This window comes from Rhinolophus ferrumequinum, chromosome 2 (genome assembly GCF_004115265.2).
Source record: "Rhinolophus ferrumequinum isolate MPI-CBG mRhiFer1 chromosome 2, mRhiFer1_v1.p, whole genome shotgun sequence".
Taxonomy (NCBI): Eukaryota; Metazoa; Chordata; class Mammalia; order Chiroptera; family Rhinolophidae; genus Rhinolophus; species Rhinolophus ferrumequinum.
Genome location: NC_046285.1, coordinates 50,794,889 through 50,813,092, shown reverse-complemented (window position 1 = coordinate 50,813,092; position 18,204 = coordinate 50,794,889). Strand labels below are relative to the sequence as shown.

The following is an 18,204-nucleotide window of genomic DNA, read 5'->3' as shown; positions in this document are numbered from 1 at the left end:
CTCTTAGCTTCTGGGTGTTGCTGACAGGCTGTAGTGTTCTTGGCTTGCAGCTCATAACTCCAGTGTCTGCCTCCTTAGTCACATGGCCTTCTCCCTGTGTGGCTCAGTCTTTACATGGCCATCTTTTCTCTGTGTCTCTTTCCTGTTTTATAAGGATACTAGTGATATTGGTTTAAGGGCCCACCCTACTCTGGTATGAACCCAACGTAATTATGTCTACCACAACCCTGCTTCCAAATAAGATCACATTCTTAGGGTTAGGCTTCCACATTTAACCCATAACAGTAATCATCCAGTGTGTAGTATTTTGTGCAAGGTTCTTGTACTAAGTATAAAGTTCAAGATTGATCCTTGTGTTGTGGGTATTGTTAGTTTATTTCTTTTTAACTATCATTCTACTGGTTCACTATATTATACTTTGTTGGCTGTTCTAGTTGATGTCGGCTTCCAGCTTTTGGTTATTATGTATAAAGTTGCTGCTAAGATTCTTGTACAAGTTTTTTTGTGGTCATATGTTTTCATTTTTAATTGGGTAAATAATGAGGGGAATGCTCAGTCATAGGTGTATATTTGGTTATAGAAGCAGCTACCAGATCATTTTCCAAAGTGGTTGTATTATTTTCTAATCCCAGCAGCAATGTACAGTTGATCCTTGAACAACATGGGTTTGAACTGCATGGGTCCACTTTTTGTTTTTTTAATAAAGTTTATTGTGGTGACAATGGTTAGTCAAGTTACATAGGTTTCAAGTGTACAATTCTGTAATACATCATCTATATACTGCATTATGTATTCACCACCCAGAGTCATTTCTTCTTCCATCACCATATATTTGATCCCGTTTACCCTCACCTACCACCCTTCTTCCCTCTTACCCTCTGGTAACTATTGTCTGTGTCTGTGAGTTTTGTTTGTTTGTCTTGTTCCTTTGTTGCTTTCAGTTTTATATTCCACATATCAGTGAAATCATATGGTTCTAAAACTTTTTTGTCTGACTTATTTTGCTTAGCATAATAATCTCAAGATCCATCCATGTTGTCGCAAATGACACTATTTCATCTTTTCTTATGCCAGAGTAGTATTACATTGTGTATATATACCCTGACTTCTTTATGTAATTATCTATCGAAGGACATTTTGGTTGTTTCCATGTCTTGGCAACTGTAAATAAAGCTGCAATGAACATTGGAGCACATATGTCTTTATGGATAAGTGTTTTCAGATTTTTTGGGTAGACCCAGGAGAGGGATTGCTGGGTCATATGGTGATTCTATTGGTAATTTTTTGAGGAACCTCCACACTGCCTTTCATAGCAGCTGCACCAGTCTGCATTCCCACCAACAGTGTATGAAGGTTCCTTTTTCTCCACAGCCTCTCCAACACTTGTTACTATTTGTCTTGTTGATGATAGCCATTCTAACTGGGGTGAGGTGATATCTCATTGTGGTTTTTATTTGCATTTCTCTGATGATTAGTGATGTTGAGCATTTTTTCATATGTCTATTGGCCATCTGTATGTTCTCTTTGGAGAAGTGTCTCTTCAGGTCCTCTGCCCATTTTTCAATTGGGTTGTTTTGTTGTTGAGGTGTATGAGTTCCTTATATGGCTGGGTGTTAGTGACTGGCAGACATTGTTTGAGGTTAAACTGGCCATTATGCTTTGCCATCCCTCACAGCCAGATTTCAGGGTGCTTTGCTCTGGGTCACTTCCTCTTAGATGCACTGGGTCTCTTCAGACAATACAGTTTCCTTAGAAAATAACCTTTGAATGTGCCTATGTACACTTACATTTCCAGGAAGAAACGCCTACCAGCCAAGTATTCTAATTTACCAGTTTATAACTTTGAGTTCTCAGGCCCACACTTGTTTACTCTGGACTGTGTTGTGGCTTGTGTTTCTGAGCCTGAGCCACTCTTCGGAGATATGGGGCAGATCGCCTCCCACTTCCGCCACAGCCTTCCTTTCCAAGGGCTACTTTTTCCCTTCATTCTGCTACACCATTCACCTCTCTGACGTTGGCTTCCCATTTTCTAGAAATTTGTTCAAGTTTCTTGTTTACTGATTGTCCCTTCCCCTAATCTCTTTGCTGTTATAGGATTACTTTTTTAAAAAATTACTGTTATTTTATGGATTTTAGAGAAAGAGTTAAGTAATACATACTAGTGTCATTTTGAACCAGAAAACCTCTGGCTTTTCTTTTAAAATGAAATTCCATAAAGAAGATACCGCTGTAGCTGTTAATAATTGTCAGTTTACATTTTATATTAATAGTTTTAATGGAAGACCAAAGCGAGCCATAAAATTCTGTGTTGCCTATTGTATTTCTTTTTGTTTTTCTTGATCTGAAACAGTTGATTGCTATCAGCCAGTTCGTCTGTTAAGTAAACCTGGGGAATTGAGAAGAGAATATGAAGAGGAGATAAGCAAGGTAGGAACTAAATAATTCCTTTTTGGAAAAATTCTCTGCTGTGTTTTCAGTTTTAGATTTTACGTATAGTTTTTTCTGCTTATATAAATATATATTGAAATGTGAGTAATTTTAATGTACTTTATAAAGGCTCTGTTTTTTACGTGTATTCAAAATCGTTACAAACTAGCTTTAATTTATACATAATTAGTGCTCTTCTTATGGGATAGTTATCCCTAAGTATTTAAGTATGAAAGGGATTGTGTTCATTTTCCCGAAGCTTTGAGTTTAAAGGATGGAAAAATTGTGGTAGATTGTGGGTGTTTTAGTTTGTTAAGGCTGTTATAACAAAAATACCATGGACTTGGGGGCTTGAACAACAAACGTTTATTTCTCACAGTTCTGGAGGCTGGGAAGTCCAACATCCAAGGTATTGGCACATCGGATGTTGGGTGCGGGCCTGCTTCCTGGCTTGTAGACAGATGCCTTCTCCCTAAAGCCTCACATGGGGTTGGGGCGGGGGAGAGAGAGAGAGATCCTCTCTTGTGACTGATTCTGTACAGCTATTAATCCCTTTCATGAGGACATGACCCAATTATTTCCTAAAGGCCCCACCTCCAAATATCACAATGGGGAGGAAGTCAATATATGAATTTTGGGGGACACAACAATGAGTTTAGATGAGAATAGAAAAATAAGGCTAATTGTGAATTACTAGATGAGAAAAGAGGGCGTAGTGCTTACATTGAAGCCTTTGAATTTCACTAGTACTAGGAGAGCCATATTATCACCTTATGCTTAGTGTAGAGCAGGGGTGTCCAAACTGTGGCCTGCGATCCATTTTTAATTGGCCCGCAGCAAATTCCAAAAATATATTTAGTTTACTTAAATAAACCAGGTGAGGCAATACGTACTTCACCTCGAGTGAGTGGCCCAGCTGTTTGTGTATTTTACCACATATGGCGCTTGGTAAAAAACGTTGAAAAAAGTTTGGACACCCCTGGTGTAGAGCAACATTGTCAAATAGAAACGCAATGTGAGCCTACATACAAAGTTTTTCTGGTAGCCACATTAAAAAAAATTTTTCTTTTTAAATACAAATGAAATTAATTAATATTTTATTTAACCCATTATATCTAAAATATTTTGTTATCAATATAGAAAGTATTATATAAAATTATAATTATATATCATGATTAGGCACAAATTATATAAAATTATATAAAAATGAATCATGAGATTTTACATAATTTTTGCTTACTTAGTCTTCAGAATCTTTTGTACTTTTAATACACATTGCTTTTGTCTGGGCTCATTTCAAGTGCTCAATAGCCTCATGTAGCTAGTAGCTACTGTATGGACCATGCAAATCTAGAAGAACTAAAAATAGTAAATAATTATGATAGTTGTCTAAGCAGTGGTCTTAAGTAAGGGTTTTAAAGGAGTTTAATCCTCACAATAATGTAGTGAGAACAAGCTCTATCAGGATGCTTTGACTACACATAAAAGGAAACCCAACTTCAACTACCTTAAACAACAAGAAAATTGTAATTATTTGTAATTAGTCTTTCAGGTTTAGTTTCATCCAGAACTCTAGCTCCAGATCTTTGCTAATGTCTTTTTTTTAAAAAAAAATTATATTAAAATATAGCTAACATACAATATTATGTTACTTTAGATCTTTGCTAATTTCTATCAGCAGGCTTTTTCTTCAGGCTAGTAGCAAGATGGCTGCACAGTTCTAAATCTCAGTTTTCTCATGGGATTGGATCAAAGATTTATTCTTGAGTCAAATCCTTTGGAATTCTCAAGTGGTTCATTTTTTTTCAAGAAGTATATTTAAATGATTATAAGTTTGGCTTTAGATCCTAGAATCTGAGTTTGAATCGCCATTCTCCCACTTACTGATCTAAAAAAGTTATTTGCTTTTCTATGTCTGTTTCCTCATTTGTAAATCATATAATAACCATTGTGGTTGTTTCTTCACAACCACTCCATTCCTGCTCACTGTTTGGGGATTCATCCCAATTTCAGGGATAGATCCTTAGTCAGTTTTTACCATTATATTCCCTTTGCTAGGGTTTGGTTCAGGAACCTAAGCCTAATTTAGTCAGCATATGTTAGTCGGCATTCTGTTAACTGAGGAAAAGGATTACCTAGAAACACGTCCACAAATGTGTGACAATTTAGTAGAAACTGTGATAAGGACTGAGGTGAGAAGAGATGAGGGTTTGATTAAGGTTTGATCGGGCCGACTACGGAAGGCTTCCTGAAAGAGACTACTTGAACTATTCTGTAGAAATTTTCCTCTCCACATTTATACTTCATTTGAGGTATTTTAATTCCTGCCAATTTATTTGTCTTTTTAAAAATTTTACTGTTCTTATTAGGAAATATTGCAAGTATACTTAAAAGTTCAATGAAGGATTGTTCTCTGTTAATCATTTTTAAGGTGGAGGCAGAGCGGCGAGCCAATGAGGAAGAGGAAAACAGAGCCAGTGAAGAATACATACATAAATTATTGGCAGAGGAGGAGGAAGAGGAAAAAAGACAAGCCGAGAAAAGGAGAAGAGAGATGGAAGAACAGCTGAGAAGTGATGAAGAATTGGCAAGAAGGCTAAGCTTTAATATTGTAAGTTTTAGGAGAGAACTTTGAAGTATTAATATTCCTATTGCTTTGCCTCTGGTTTTCAGATTTGAAGGTGTTCACCATAACTAGAAGTTATTTCTGACATATTTATTTTACTTAAAACTTTTTTTACATATTTTTCCAGTTTTTGCATATTGTTACATATTTGCTGTAATCCAAGTATAATTTTTCCCCTTTTTTCTGCCTCTCCCCCTCCACACTCCAGTTCAAGCCACTGTTTCTAAGTCTAGTTGTGTAGGACACAGCTCCCTGGCCCATGCTGGAATTATGAGCCTTGCGCTCCCCCGGCTGAGGCAGTCGATTGCCAGTCATCGATTGGCCGCTCACAGCAGCTCTCGCCGGTTGCCGGCCACTCATGCCAGCCACTGGCTGCTTATGGTGGCACACGGTAGCCCACGGCAGCACACAGCAGCCCACAGCAGCTCACGCCAACCTTCGGCTGCTCATGGCAGCCCAGCTTCAGGGAGAGCTGTTGTTCACAATCTTAGCTGCTCACTGGCCCATGTGGGAACAGGTGCCTCGGCGTTAGGAGCATGGCGCTTCAACCACCTGAGCCACCGGACCTGTCCCCAAGTATAATTTAAAAAAACTTTTTTTATATGTTGTTAGTAAATTCAAATTATGTAGGAAAGCTATTCAGTAAAAAATGAAAGTTTCCTTCCCCCTCTCACCTTTTCACTCCCATTCTGTTCCATTATATCAGTTTCTTTCCCCAGAGGTTAGCATTATTAACAGTTTCTTATAACTATTAATATTTTTCTTAATTCACCTAAAAAGGATTTATCAATCACACTTTTTTCCTTGTCTTTTTTCACTTGATATGTCTTAAGAGATTTTTTTTGTATTGCTACATGTAGTCTAATTCTTTTTAAGAGTGACATAATATTCCATTGTATGGATGGAAATCATTTTTAGGAAGTGAAGCACATTTAATTTTAACATATTAAACCTGGATTTTATTATCTTACTTTAGTTAAATTATTATCTAGAGGAAAATGAGGAAGAGAATGGATGATAAAAACACATACTTTAAGACCAAAGAATACACTGGGACTCAGTGATTTGAAAGAACCTGGCAGAATCACCTGGGATTCTTTTAAAATACAAACTCCCATACCTGTTCTAAATCTACTGAATCAGAATCTCTGGGGATGGGATTTAGGGCATGCCATTCCCAGACTTCCCCTCTAGGGAAGTCTGATGTGCATTCAGGTTCTAGAGCCTCTGCTTTCAAACAACAAATATCTTAAAATATACTTGGCTAAAATGAAGTATGTCCAGAATTGGGATTTTTTTTTTTTAATTTTTGAGAGGCCTACCATTCATAATTCTATACCAAGTTTTAAGTTGTATACCCTTATTTATATATTCTTTTTTTAAAGTAGAATAGCTTTATAAAGGTACACAGTAGGAAATTAAAGACATTGACCAATAGAGTAATAACAAATGGAATAAGAAAGAAAATATATCAAAGAGGAAAACCTTTACCTGTCTTCTAAGAGTCTATTCTAATCTTTCTTGTCTTCACATGGGATTATAAAAGTAGATCTATTGATATTTTAGAGTAAGTTTTGGTTTACTTACGAAAGTTTGGTGGTCCAAGGCCAAATGTCTACCACCACCATTTATATTCATTTTTCCAATAGTAAGAAACTTATGAGACTGTACAGCAAATAAATATTCATGGTATTGGTATGCCCTGAAATCCCCAAATTAAACTACTTTTATATAAAACTAACTTTTATTGCAGGTATATCTACAGCTCTTTGAACTTTCCCCTATAGATTAAGGTAGTTATATGAAACTATTCATTAGAAAAATTAACAGAAATTATCAGCTAATAAGATTAATATTATCATGCCTTTTGTGCTCTCTATAGAGTTGAAATGCAATTAATTTAGATCAACTTGGAAGGACTTAAACTTGTTTATATTAATTTTTACATGGTCAATATTATTCAAAGTGTATAGAATTTAAATGTGAGCGTAATTCCTGAAAAATTCTGTATTAGTCAAATTAATAGCTCACTTTATAAAATTATTTTTAATAATGTCTGTTGTGCTTTTTGTTGTTAAAGAACAATTTCTGTGAGGGAAGTGTCTTGGCTTCTCCTGTGAAGTCCAGAAAATCTGATCCAGTCTCAACCAAGTCGCAAAAGAAAAGTAACAAACAAATAAGTACTGGAGATATTCAGAAGTAAGTGAACATGACTATTTATCAATTATTTATTGATCACCTATGGTATGCCAGTATTTTTTGTTCATATAGTCTACTGACAGTCAAAATTTGGTTCATGGACTCTGCATGAAAATCCTCGGATGGTTTGAGATTGATGTAAACTGAAAGTAAGAGAGCTACTCACATAGCTTAGATTCCTGGCTAGCACACATTGAGATGTGAAGTCCTTTTGTGTCTTGATTGTTCAGGACTTCCATGTTGTTCCCATTTTCTCAAAATTAACAAGTTGGGTTTCTTTTTCTCTTGGTTTAGATTCAGTTGAGAAAAGCTGGTGCCACATAACATCTTCCTCATAGAAGGAGCTTACAATTTGGCATCGGGGTCATTCACCCATTCTCCTTTTCCCAGTTTGTGCATTACATTTTTTCTCTACAAAAAGCGTGAGTCAGGTAGTCAATAGTGAAGTAATGATTTAGCTTTCCCACATTCAAGGGCTTTTGGTTCAACTGGGTAAATATATGCAAGTAATTTGCTTCCTTCCAGAATTTATAGAAATTTTGGATTTGGGGTGCTGGAAATTTGGGATGGGGAGACCTAGTTTCGGGGTGGGTAGAGTTAAATGAAGTGGTTGCTATTAAAGAAAAAAATTGATATGGCAGTCCCAATATTGTTAATGCTGATTTTTATGCAAAGTAGAAATCAAGAGAAAAACCATTAAAAGGTAAAAAGCAGAAATATTGAATAATAGCACAATATTCTACTTAAAGGAATATAACTGTCATGAATCTTCATGTATCTAAATATATATTTTGAAAAATATGAAAATAAAAAATTACTAGAAATACAATGGACCTAATTTAATAAACTGAATTTTCATAAACTGATGAATTTAAAAGCAGAAATTGAAGAAACTGAGAAGCTAGTGGTTTAAAATGAAAACAAAGTTAAAAAATATAAGGTATAATCTCTAGAATATATAAAGAATTCTTATATACCTCAACAACAAAAGACAAACAATCCAACTTTAAAATGGACAAAGGACTTGAATAGACATTTCTCCAAAGATGTACAAATGGCCAATAAGCACATGAAAAGATGCTCAGCATCATTAATCTTTAGGGAAATGTAAAAACGACAACAAGATACCACTTCATACCCACTAGAATGTCTATAATCCAAAAAAAGGGAAAAATAACAAATATTGATAAGGATGTGGAAAAATTGGAATCTTGTGCATTGCTGGTGGAAATGTAAAATTGTGTGGCCACTGTAGAAAACAGTTTGGCAGTTACTCAGAAAACAGAATTACCATAAGACCCAGCAATTCCACTCCTAGGTATATACCCAAAAGAATTGAAACAGGTACTCAAATAAATACTTGTACACAAATGTTTGTGTCAGCATGTCAAATAGCCAAAAGGTAGAAACAGCCCAAATGTTCACTGAGGGATGAATGGATAAACAAATTGTATATCCATACATTGGAATATTATTCAGTCCTAAAAAGGAATGGCATGCTAATACATGCTGTAATATGGATGAACCTCAGAAACATGCTAAGTTAAAGAAGCCAGACATAACGGGTTATGTATATGATTTCATTTATATGAAATAGCTAGAATAGGTAAATCCGTAGAGACAGAAAGCAGATTAGTAGTTGCCAGTGGCTGGGGAGAGGTGGTGATGGGGAGTAACTGCTTAATATATACATTGTCTCCTTTGGGGATGATGAAAATGTTTTGGAACTAGAAGTCATGGTTGCACAACTTTATGAATGTACTAAATGCCACTAAGTTGTGCACTTTAAAATAGTTCATTTTATGTTATACGAATTTCACCTCAAAATGATTAACAAAAGAGATGACGAAAGTATTTGAAAATTAAGAAAAACTACAAGTAACTCAGTGGTTAAACAATCTTTTCTTAAAATTTACTTACACTGAAAAAACAAAACAAAACAGTTCACCCATTGCTCTCATATATCTCCCCACCGCCACCTCTGGCAACTACCAATCTGTTCTCTATATCTATGAGTATGAGCTTTTTTTTTTTTTTTTAAACCAGATTCCACATGTGAGAGAGATCATATGGTATTTGTCTTTCTGTGACTTACTTCATTTAGCATTATGCCCTCAAGGTCCATCCATGTTGTTGCAAATGGCAAGGTTTCATTCTTTTTTATGGCTTCAAATTTATAGTGAGTAAACGTATATGGTATTTACACATGGGTAGACAGACAAAATGATTGAGACAAAATGATAATAGCTAGCTTAGAAACACCACAGTTTATGGAGCCACTATGCTGTTTTTAAAATATGTCCACAAATTCTTGGATGTTCCTCCTTTCAAAAGATAAAGCCTAATTTCCCTCCCATTGAATGTGGACTGGACTTAAATATACAAACAGAATTACCAGAAGGGACATTGTACACTTCAGAGACTAAGTTGTAAAAGGCACTGTGATTTTTATTTAATTTTATGGAAATTAAAATTACAGTGAAGTCATTTTTGATTATATACAAATATTGATTGAATCATGTTGTACATCTGAAACAAATACAATGTTGTATGTCAATTATACCTCAATGAAAACAAAAAAATGACAGTGAAGTTAACATTTCATATTCACCCTATTGGAAAAATTTAACTTTCTGGCAATATCAAGTTTTGTAGAGGATAAGATGCACTTAACATGCTTGGGGAGAGTGTAAAACTTGATACTCTAACTTTGGAGTATAGACACTAAAGAAACCCCAGAAGACAAGTACAGGAATGTTTCCAGCAATACTATTTGTAACAGTAAAGGACCAGAAGCTCCCATATTCCAAAAGTAGTGAAAATGAATTCCAGCTAAGGAAAACATGCATGATTCAGGAAAATGCTGGGTGAAGAAAACAAGTTGTGGAAGAATACATGTAGTATGATTCCATATTCGTAAGTTTCAAAACCATACCGTACTAAGCGATAAGGTGTTTAGGGGTATAGGTGTGTGGTTCACCTTTTTAAAAACGAGAGAAATAACTCAGGATAGTGATCATCTCTAAAGTGGGGGACAAAGAGGAGGTCCCATAAAGGATTTTAAAATCAATGATGTTTTTTCGCCTTTAAACCAGGTGGTGAGTATAAAGGTTTTCGTGATAATGTAAATTTTTAAAGCTATTTTTTTAAAGTATAACATACATATATTTAAGTGCATTAATCTTAAATATACTTTTTACATTTTTACATTTGTCTAAACCATCCCCCAGATTAAGATAGAATATTTCCAAAAAGTTCACTCGTGCCCTCTCCTAGTCAGTATGCCCTCCCTGTAACCGTGATGTATTATGATTCTTCCATATATTTTGTAACTGTTTTCTTGTAAACTATTTGTTTTCATGAGGTAGACCAATATATACTTTATTAGAAAGATATTTAAGATGTAAGTGAAAAAAGGAAATCCCAGAAAAATATGATTTCTTTAAAAAAGAGAGTGTATACTATATAGAAACCATATGTATATTTTTTAAATTGGTTACATATGAGGAAGTAAATAGGAATGGAAAGGGATGATGACATATATTTCCTACATTTCTGTTTAGTTTTTTAGAATGAGCATGTATTTATATATTACTTGGTTATTATAAATAAAGAATATCCAGGAGAGTTCATAAATCTTCACTATGTTGGGTAAGTATCTGATCACATTTTGTTTTGTTCTCTGCTTATAGATTTCAAAACAACTATTATGCTGTAATAACTCTATCTTGGTACTAATATACTGGGTAACTTTGGCAGAAGAGATTCATCAGCTTTGGGAAACAAATGAGGTTAAACCTGGACTCCTGTTTTTTCTTATCAGCTGAAAATGTAAATTTTCATAAATACTTGTCATAAATTTGCAGACTATTTAGGCTGATGTAACTAAATATGTGGGTTAGATACTCTAGGTTACCTATAAGGGCTATTTGTTCTTTATATGAGATCTTTGTCTAGAATTTATTGTTCCATATACGACTTGGTGCTTTGGGCACAGTGGAACATGGTTTTACATTTTACTTGCATTCAGACATTTTTTTCATTTTTTAATAAAAGCTAGCTGCTCTTTGAAAATCACCCAAAGTTATCACCACTTAAAGACAGCCAACATTTTGGGAGATTTCTGCCATTTTTAAGCATACTTATAGATGCGTTTAGATTTTTCACTATTTTTAAAATACACCTACCATCTCATAACCTTTCCTTTCCTCCTCATTTCTTTTAAAGCATTTTCCATTATATTACAAACTTTATATTTTCAGTGTCAGCCTGTTAAATAGATGCTTAGAAATTATGCTCTTACGCTGATATGTCTGTCTCTAAGCAGATAGTTGATATAAAATGTGTATATAACAAAAATCTCTATACCAAAATAGTAAAGAATCTAATCATGGACTTTATTCCAATAGTAGAGATAAAAAATGTAGAATTTCTGGCATTAAAAAAAAAAAAAGAAGCTAACGTGTCCTTTCTCCTGATTTAAAATGTCATTTCCATTACTACTTTTGGTAAGACTCTACAGTCTTGGTTGTTTTGATGCTATCTACCTTTTTTCATTTTTTTGAGAATTAAGGAATGTTTAGATTTGACTTTTATCTTACTTCCTTTTCTGCTATTTTACACTAAAATATTAATACTTGGCCTTTTAAGTTTTGCTCTGGAGTTACACCAAAACACTTAAGACAAGGAGATAGAATATGCTCTTTCTGATAAATCAGCCGGACAACAAACCAGATGAGGCTTGGTATAAATAATCTGCCTTTATTATATTGGGTACATACCACTTGTCTTTCAAAGCATTCAAATTTTGATACACTTTTTTTTTTTTAAGGTATTTGTCTCCTAAATCTCAATTTGGGTCAGCACCACAGCCTGAAGTTGTACAAGAAGGCAAGACACATTCCATGACTAAGGTATGTGGATGCTAAAGCTGTTCTTAATTTGGCATGTTTACTAATGGTATAGGTTGCTAATATTTGTAGGTTCCTAACTTCTTTTTTTAAGTCACTATAGTAAATGGGACACCCTTTCTTAGTCATAGTCATCTTAGGCTTATCTCGATTAGAAGTCAGCAAACTTTTTCCCTAAAGGGGCAGACAGTAAATATTTTAGGCTTTGAGGCTCATGTGATCTCAGTCACAACTAATCAGCTATAATGTTGTCATGTGAAAGCATCCATTGAGATATGTAAACAAATGAGCTTGTCTTTGTTCCAGTAAAACTATTTACAAAAACAGCAGGCCGAATTTGGTCCATGGGCCATAGTTTATGGATCCCTGATCTAGATAATCAAATTCACAAAACTGAATAGGCTACCCCTCGTACCAGCTTCATTTAAAAGATTATAGGATGGGAAACAAAGCATGCCAATAGGGCAATATCAGGCATATCGTTCAGTAAGAGTCCTCACTGCAGAGCTCCTAAGTGATGGCCTGGAAATGATACCACACAGAAGCCCCAGGCCCCATATGAGTGAATTATTTATTGTAACCCCCTGGATGTAACTTCTAGGGGTCTTAGTAAAAAACATACCCGGTCAAAAGAGTTAGTTGTAAGTCACTTACAGAAGTCCCAAGCTTTGATGTCCTGCTAGGTATTCATAGATCACTCCTAGTTCTCCTAGTACAGAAGTAATTCACCAATAAGGGTCATTTTTTACCATAAGCTATGTGGCCTAGTAACTAACACAGGTGACATTCCATCTTTATCAGGTTTCGAGGTAACCAGAACTAGGAAAGGTGAGTTGTCACCAAGGTCTATTTCCTACATAGAAGAAGTTTTGTTAACCATTTACTCACATGTTCCTAATTTTTTTTAAATTCAGCTAGGTGGTTTTTATAGCACTTAATATTTAATGGACATTTGTATGTGCCAGATAATGTATGTATTTTCTTTAAATCTTCATCACAACCTCCAACTCTATAATGTAGGTATCCTTCTTGTGTCCATTTTACAGTTGAGAAAATTGAGGCACACAGAGATAAGAGACTTGCCCAACATCCCTTAAGTAGAGGCAATAGAGACAGGATTCAAGTCCAGATAGTCTGGTTCATACTGGAACTGAGGATTGATAAAAGAGGCATTGAAGGATTGGGATATTTTCCCTACCCTGTTGTTCATATTCACAGCTACCTAGAATTTGTCCAATCCAAACCACGTTGCTTCATAAGAAATGCTATCAGGAATGATAAATGCAAAGCAAAGAAGTTTAAAGAACAGACTTAATATCTCCAACAGCAAGAAGTAATTTTTGTCCTGAGGCAAATTCTCATTGAAGACTTTCTTCTTAAGGCTTTCCCAGGGTCAAAACGAATCCTAAGTCTTGACTTCCCTAAGACCTATAAGTGAGAAGAATTATCCCGGCTAAAGCAAGGGTCTCAACCCAAGGTTTATGGTTAGAATTCAGAGAGTACATAGGACTTTACATAGAAGAAAAAGTTTACTTTTGTCTGACCTCTCATTTTAGTGTTTTCTTTAATTATGAATGTAGACAACAAACCATTATACTTGTAATAGTACCTGTGACTTTGTCATCAATAAAAAGGCGGATTTTTTTTAATCACATTACATTTGTTGCAGATCTCTTGAAATATCCTTTAATACTCATCTCTAGTATAATATTACAAGTTATAAGACATGCCATTAGATCATAATAGATACACAATATATCATAATTTTTAACATTTTAGTAATTGTGTTGCAATATAAATTGTGATCCTGTGTATTTATATTTTAAAATATTATTCTCAGACGAGGTTTGTAAGCTTCACCAGAATGCCAAAAGGAGGCGAGTTTGTGGGACAAAAAAGGATTTAAAACCACAGGGCTAGTGAAGTTTATAAGGTGAGAAAGAGGTCAAATCATCGTGCCAGCTCTTGGCCATAATATAGAATCTGGTTTGTGGGTTTTAATCTGTAGGTTTTCTTGGAATTGAAAATGAAGGAATGCCTTAATCTAAATGGGCACATAAAATGGAAATACTATTAAGCATATACCTTATTAGTAGTAGTAATATTTAATAACTACCTAATAGTGACAACTCAGCTATGGTATCAGTGAGTTGAATGTTATGACTGGATGTGTACCCCTGGATCACTCAGTCTTTTTCTGTTTTCTACAGGAAACTGACAGTAGTGATACAAAGAGCACCACTGGGCAAGACACAGAAATTGAGGAAGATATGCCAACACTTTCTCCTCAAATATGCCTAGAAATTCAAGAACAAGGTACAAAGTCTTCAATAGAATCACCTATGCCTCCGTTATGTGCCAATGGTACAGAATGGTACCTTGAAGGAGAAGTCAAAATGAGACCAAGCAGTCACGATAAAGAGTTATGTGTCATAAACCATGAGGGACCGAAAGCCAGAGTTCCCTCCTCTAGAGAAGCTGCAGTTAAGCCTTGTGGCAAAACAGAGAATGGGAGCACTATATCAGATATGACACAGATAATTGGAAATAGCACAGCTGAGACAGAAAATGAAGAATCTCGTCTACTGATTAGTAAAGAAGATATTTCCAAAAGAAAAAACCAAGAATCATCTTTTGAAGAAGACAGGGATCCATGCTTTTCTGCAAAACGAAGGAAAATGTTCCCTGACGCTTCCTCCGACGAAGAGGAAGCAGAAATTGACTTTACCCAAAAACTGTTAGATTTGGAAAATCTACTTTTTGAGAGACATAAACAAGAAGAACAGGACAGGTTATTAGCATTACAGCTTCAAAAAGAGGTGGATAAAGAACAAATGAAGCCAGACCGGCAAAAAGGATCCCCTAATGGGTATCAGTTACGTGCTACGCCCTCACCTCCAGACAAATTGCTAAATGGACAGAGGAAGAATTCCAAAGATAGAAACTTAAAAGGACAAACTGAGCATTCAAAATGTCAGAGAGGCTCAAAAAATGAAGATTGGCAACCTTTTAAGAAGAGCCAGTTGAAACATTCAGTTAATGGAAGAAAGATGCCAAATTCTACTAGAGATAATTGTAACGTATCTAAAAGTGCTCATTCCCTACAGCCTAGTAAGTCACAGAAAAGTATTTTTCAGATGTTTCAGAGATATACAAAGTAATGCATAGGCAAAGGGAGTGTTTTATAATCTAGTAAATCTGCTCTGTGGACACACTTATTGTCCTTAACTAAAGGACTGTGCGAGTACAAGGGAGGAATGAATATACAACTGTGTTTCTGTCAAAGTCAGTGATAAGCAAGAGTCCTGATCATTTATTAATAACTGCTAAGTCTGGCAATCATTAATAGATAATAGATATAAAAATGCCTGGGCCAACTCCCAAGAAATCTTCAAATGCCATTCTCTTTCCCCAAAAAATGCGTTTTATTGCCTTTGCTCACCTTTTTGTCCTGACTAGTAATCAAAGCAAGATTATAATTATACTACACAAAGTAGTTAAGGAATCCAGGTTTCAAATCTAAGTTTTCTTGCTACTTTGCCATGTACGTGTAGAGTACTTGAAATTCATCTTCCATAACACTAAAGTAATCTAATTTCCATTTCTTAAATTATTTTAAGCATTATAGCATCTTCTTTTATTTAAAATAGGTTGGGATCAGCATGAAATCTGAAAAATCAGAGCGTTCTGGAAAATTAGGGTTAGTTAGGAAACTAGACTCTTGATGCAAAAGGAATTCTGAGTTGGGATGAGGCTGAGCGGAGCAGACTGATAACTTAGAAGCACTGGAACTGAGTGGGTGGTTAGGGTCCAGGATAGAGTAGTAGGTATAGTTTGGCAGAGCATTCTCCCTCCTCCTTTTTGTGTTAAATGACACAAAGTATTTGGGTTTTACAGCTTTTCACACCATAGTAGCTGGTGTCAAAATCAAAATTAGTTACTAAATTACCTGAAATTTTGGAAAAGCATATTTCTATTAATCTGCTATTCCAGAAAGAAAATGGGAATTTACTATAGGAGTTATATCACGATATCCTATGTTATGGAACCTATGACATAAATAACCATGTGTTTATTTCCTTATATCATCATTTGTATTGATGGTGACTTCTATTTGTGTTTATGGACAGAAATAGAAAGTATGATACTTGGATTTTGCTTATATTACCCCTGGAAGTTCAATCAGAGGCAATGATTTCATTTTGTGAAATTTAACTTAGAGACTATTAATCTTTGTTTCATTAATATGATCAGCTTGGAGCAAACAGTTTTAGCAGTATTTCTACTGATGTCTAGTTACCGTCCTTGTAAGCTAAAAATACAATAAAATGTCCTAGAGCTAATTCTAGCTTAAATTTGTCAATATTTTTATATACTGAGATTTTTTTCCCTCCAAATTTTATAACTGAAATTCTGTTAATTTTTGCATATTTGATGGCAAATATTTAAATACTGATTGAATGGGTAATTATGGGTAGAATTCTCTAGTGCTAATTTAAAATTTAGTTTGCCCTTTCTCAGAATAAAGTGTCCTCTGAGTAATGATTGAGCTGAAATGAAGTACAGTCAGAAACTAACCAAATTTGTGTAAAATAGACTAAAATCTACCTTCTCATCAAACCGATATTTTTCTGAGAGCAATTTCACTTTACATTTCAGGGTAGACATTGTTGGAACTTCTCAAATTAAAAGTTATGTAATTAAATCTTCCTGGAATAGTCCATGACCAAAAAGGGGGGGAGAAAATAGTGTGATGTAGTTAGGATTTATATGTTTAACCACTTACTTGTCTGTGAAGAAGTCTTCCTGACTAAAGTTGGTTTTAAGATAAATTTTAATTTCTCTATTAGTCTTTCTGATAGCCCCACCATGTGTGCTTTTTTGTTAGAAACTAATAAATGATTTGTGTCAGTCATTAGAACGTATTGCTAGTTTTTCCTCTCATTTTTGTGGAAAGTATAAGAGTGTTTAATTTCTCAGGGAGTATTAAAACTGCAGAGGTTGAGAATCTGAAAATTAAAATATTAAAAATAAAAATGGACTATTATGTATTTTACCACAATTTAAAAAATAAAAATTAACTACATAAAAATAAAAAGTTCTGCATAACAAAATCTATAAAGGAAAACTAGAAGACATGCCAAACTGGGGAAAAAATAGATGCACTTCATCACAAAGAGCTAATTTCCTTCATATAAAGTGTCTGCCATTCCATTAAGAAAAAGACTAACAACCCAACAGGAAAATTAGAAAAGTTTATGTTCCCAAGAAACATAGTTCCCAGGAAAGGAAGTGCCAATGGCTCTTAAATAGGTAAAAAGATGCTTAATGACATTAAGCATCTTATATCAATGCTCATACATTTTCCCACCCTTCAGATTAATAAAGGTAAAGGTGCTTTTTTTGTTTTGTTATGTCTGTGTGGTGGTTTTTTTTTTGATCTTGGCAAGAGTGTGAGGACAGAAGCATTCTTTTATGTTGCGTGGTATGAACAGAAAAATTTAAATCCCTTTGGAGATACAGTTGGAGAATTGCTAGAATTACTAGAATTTACCAGAAATCTCTAGTAATTTCTTAAACTATCTTCACATGTGGGTAGAATGTTTTGTACATGTACAAAACATTTTTGTATGGCATTTGTAATAACAAACTTAGAAACAAACTTCAATGTCGCATTAATAGACAATAAATGAATGTACAATGGAATACTATATAAAGCAGTTTAAAAAATCCCACCACTTTACACAGATGAACAAAACTATAAGATGTAGAGTTAAATAAAAATGCAAGATGTAGAATAGCATATATAGTGTGCAACTATTTGTCCAAAAAAGGAAAACATGTATTTGCATAAAATATGCAAATACATAGAAAGAGAAACCATAAATGTCAGCAAGGAGACAAAGTAGGTGGCTGTGAGATGTAATGGAAGAAATGACTTTTCACTATATGTTCTTTTGTACTTTTTGAATTTTCAGTCACTGAATATATCATCTAGTCAAAAAAATTTAAATGTTCTTAAAATATTGCAATATAAAGGAA

General features: G+C 34.6%; 1 protein-coding gene across 2 annotated transcripts in view; it reads left to right on the top strand.

Moving 5' to 3' along the window:
* The window catches only part of RNF168 (ring finger protein 168), a 29,844-nt gene that overhangs the window by 5,120 nt on the left and 6,520 nt on the right, over positions 1–18,204 (top strand). The window contains exons 2-6 of one of the 2 annotated variants that reach the window (XM_033131399.1): positions 2,351–2,427; positions 4,859–5,038; positions 7,134–7,252; positions 12,084–12,165; positions 14,373–15,273. In XM_033131399.1, coding sequence (XP_032987290.1) covers positions 2,351–2,427; positions 4,859–5,038; positions 7,134–7,252; positions 12,084–12,165; positions 14,373–15,273 — 1,359 coding nt within the window. Of the gene's footprint in view, positions 1–2,350; positions 2,428–4,858; positions 5,039–7,133; positions 7,253–12,083; positions 12,166–14,372; positions 15,363–18,204 lie in introns of those variants that run through there. The other variant, XM_033131407.1, reaches the window with a different exon arrangement.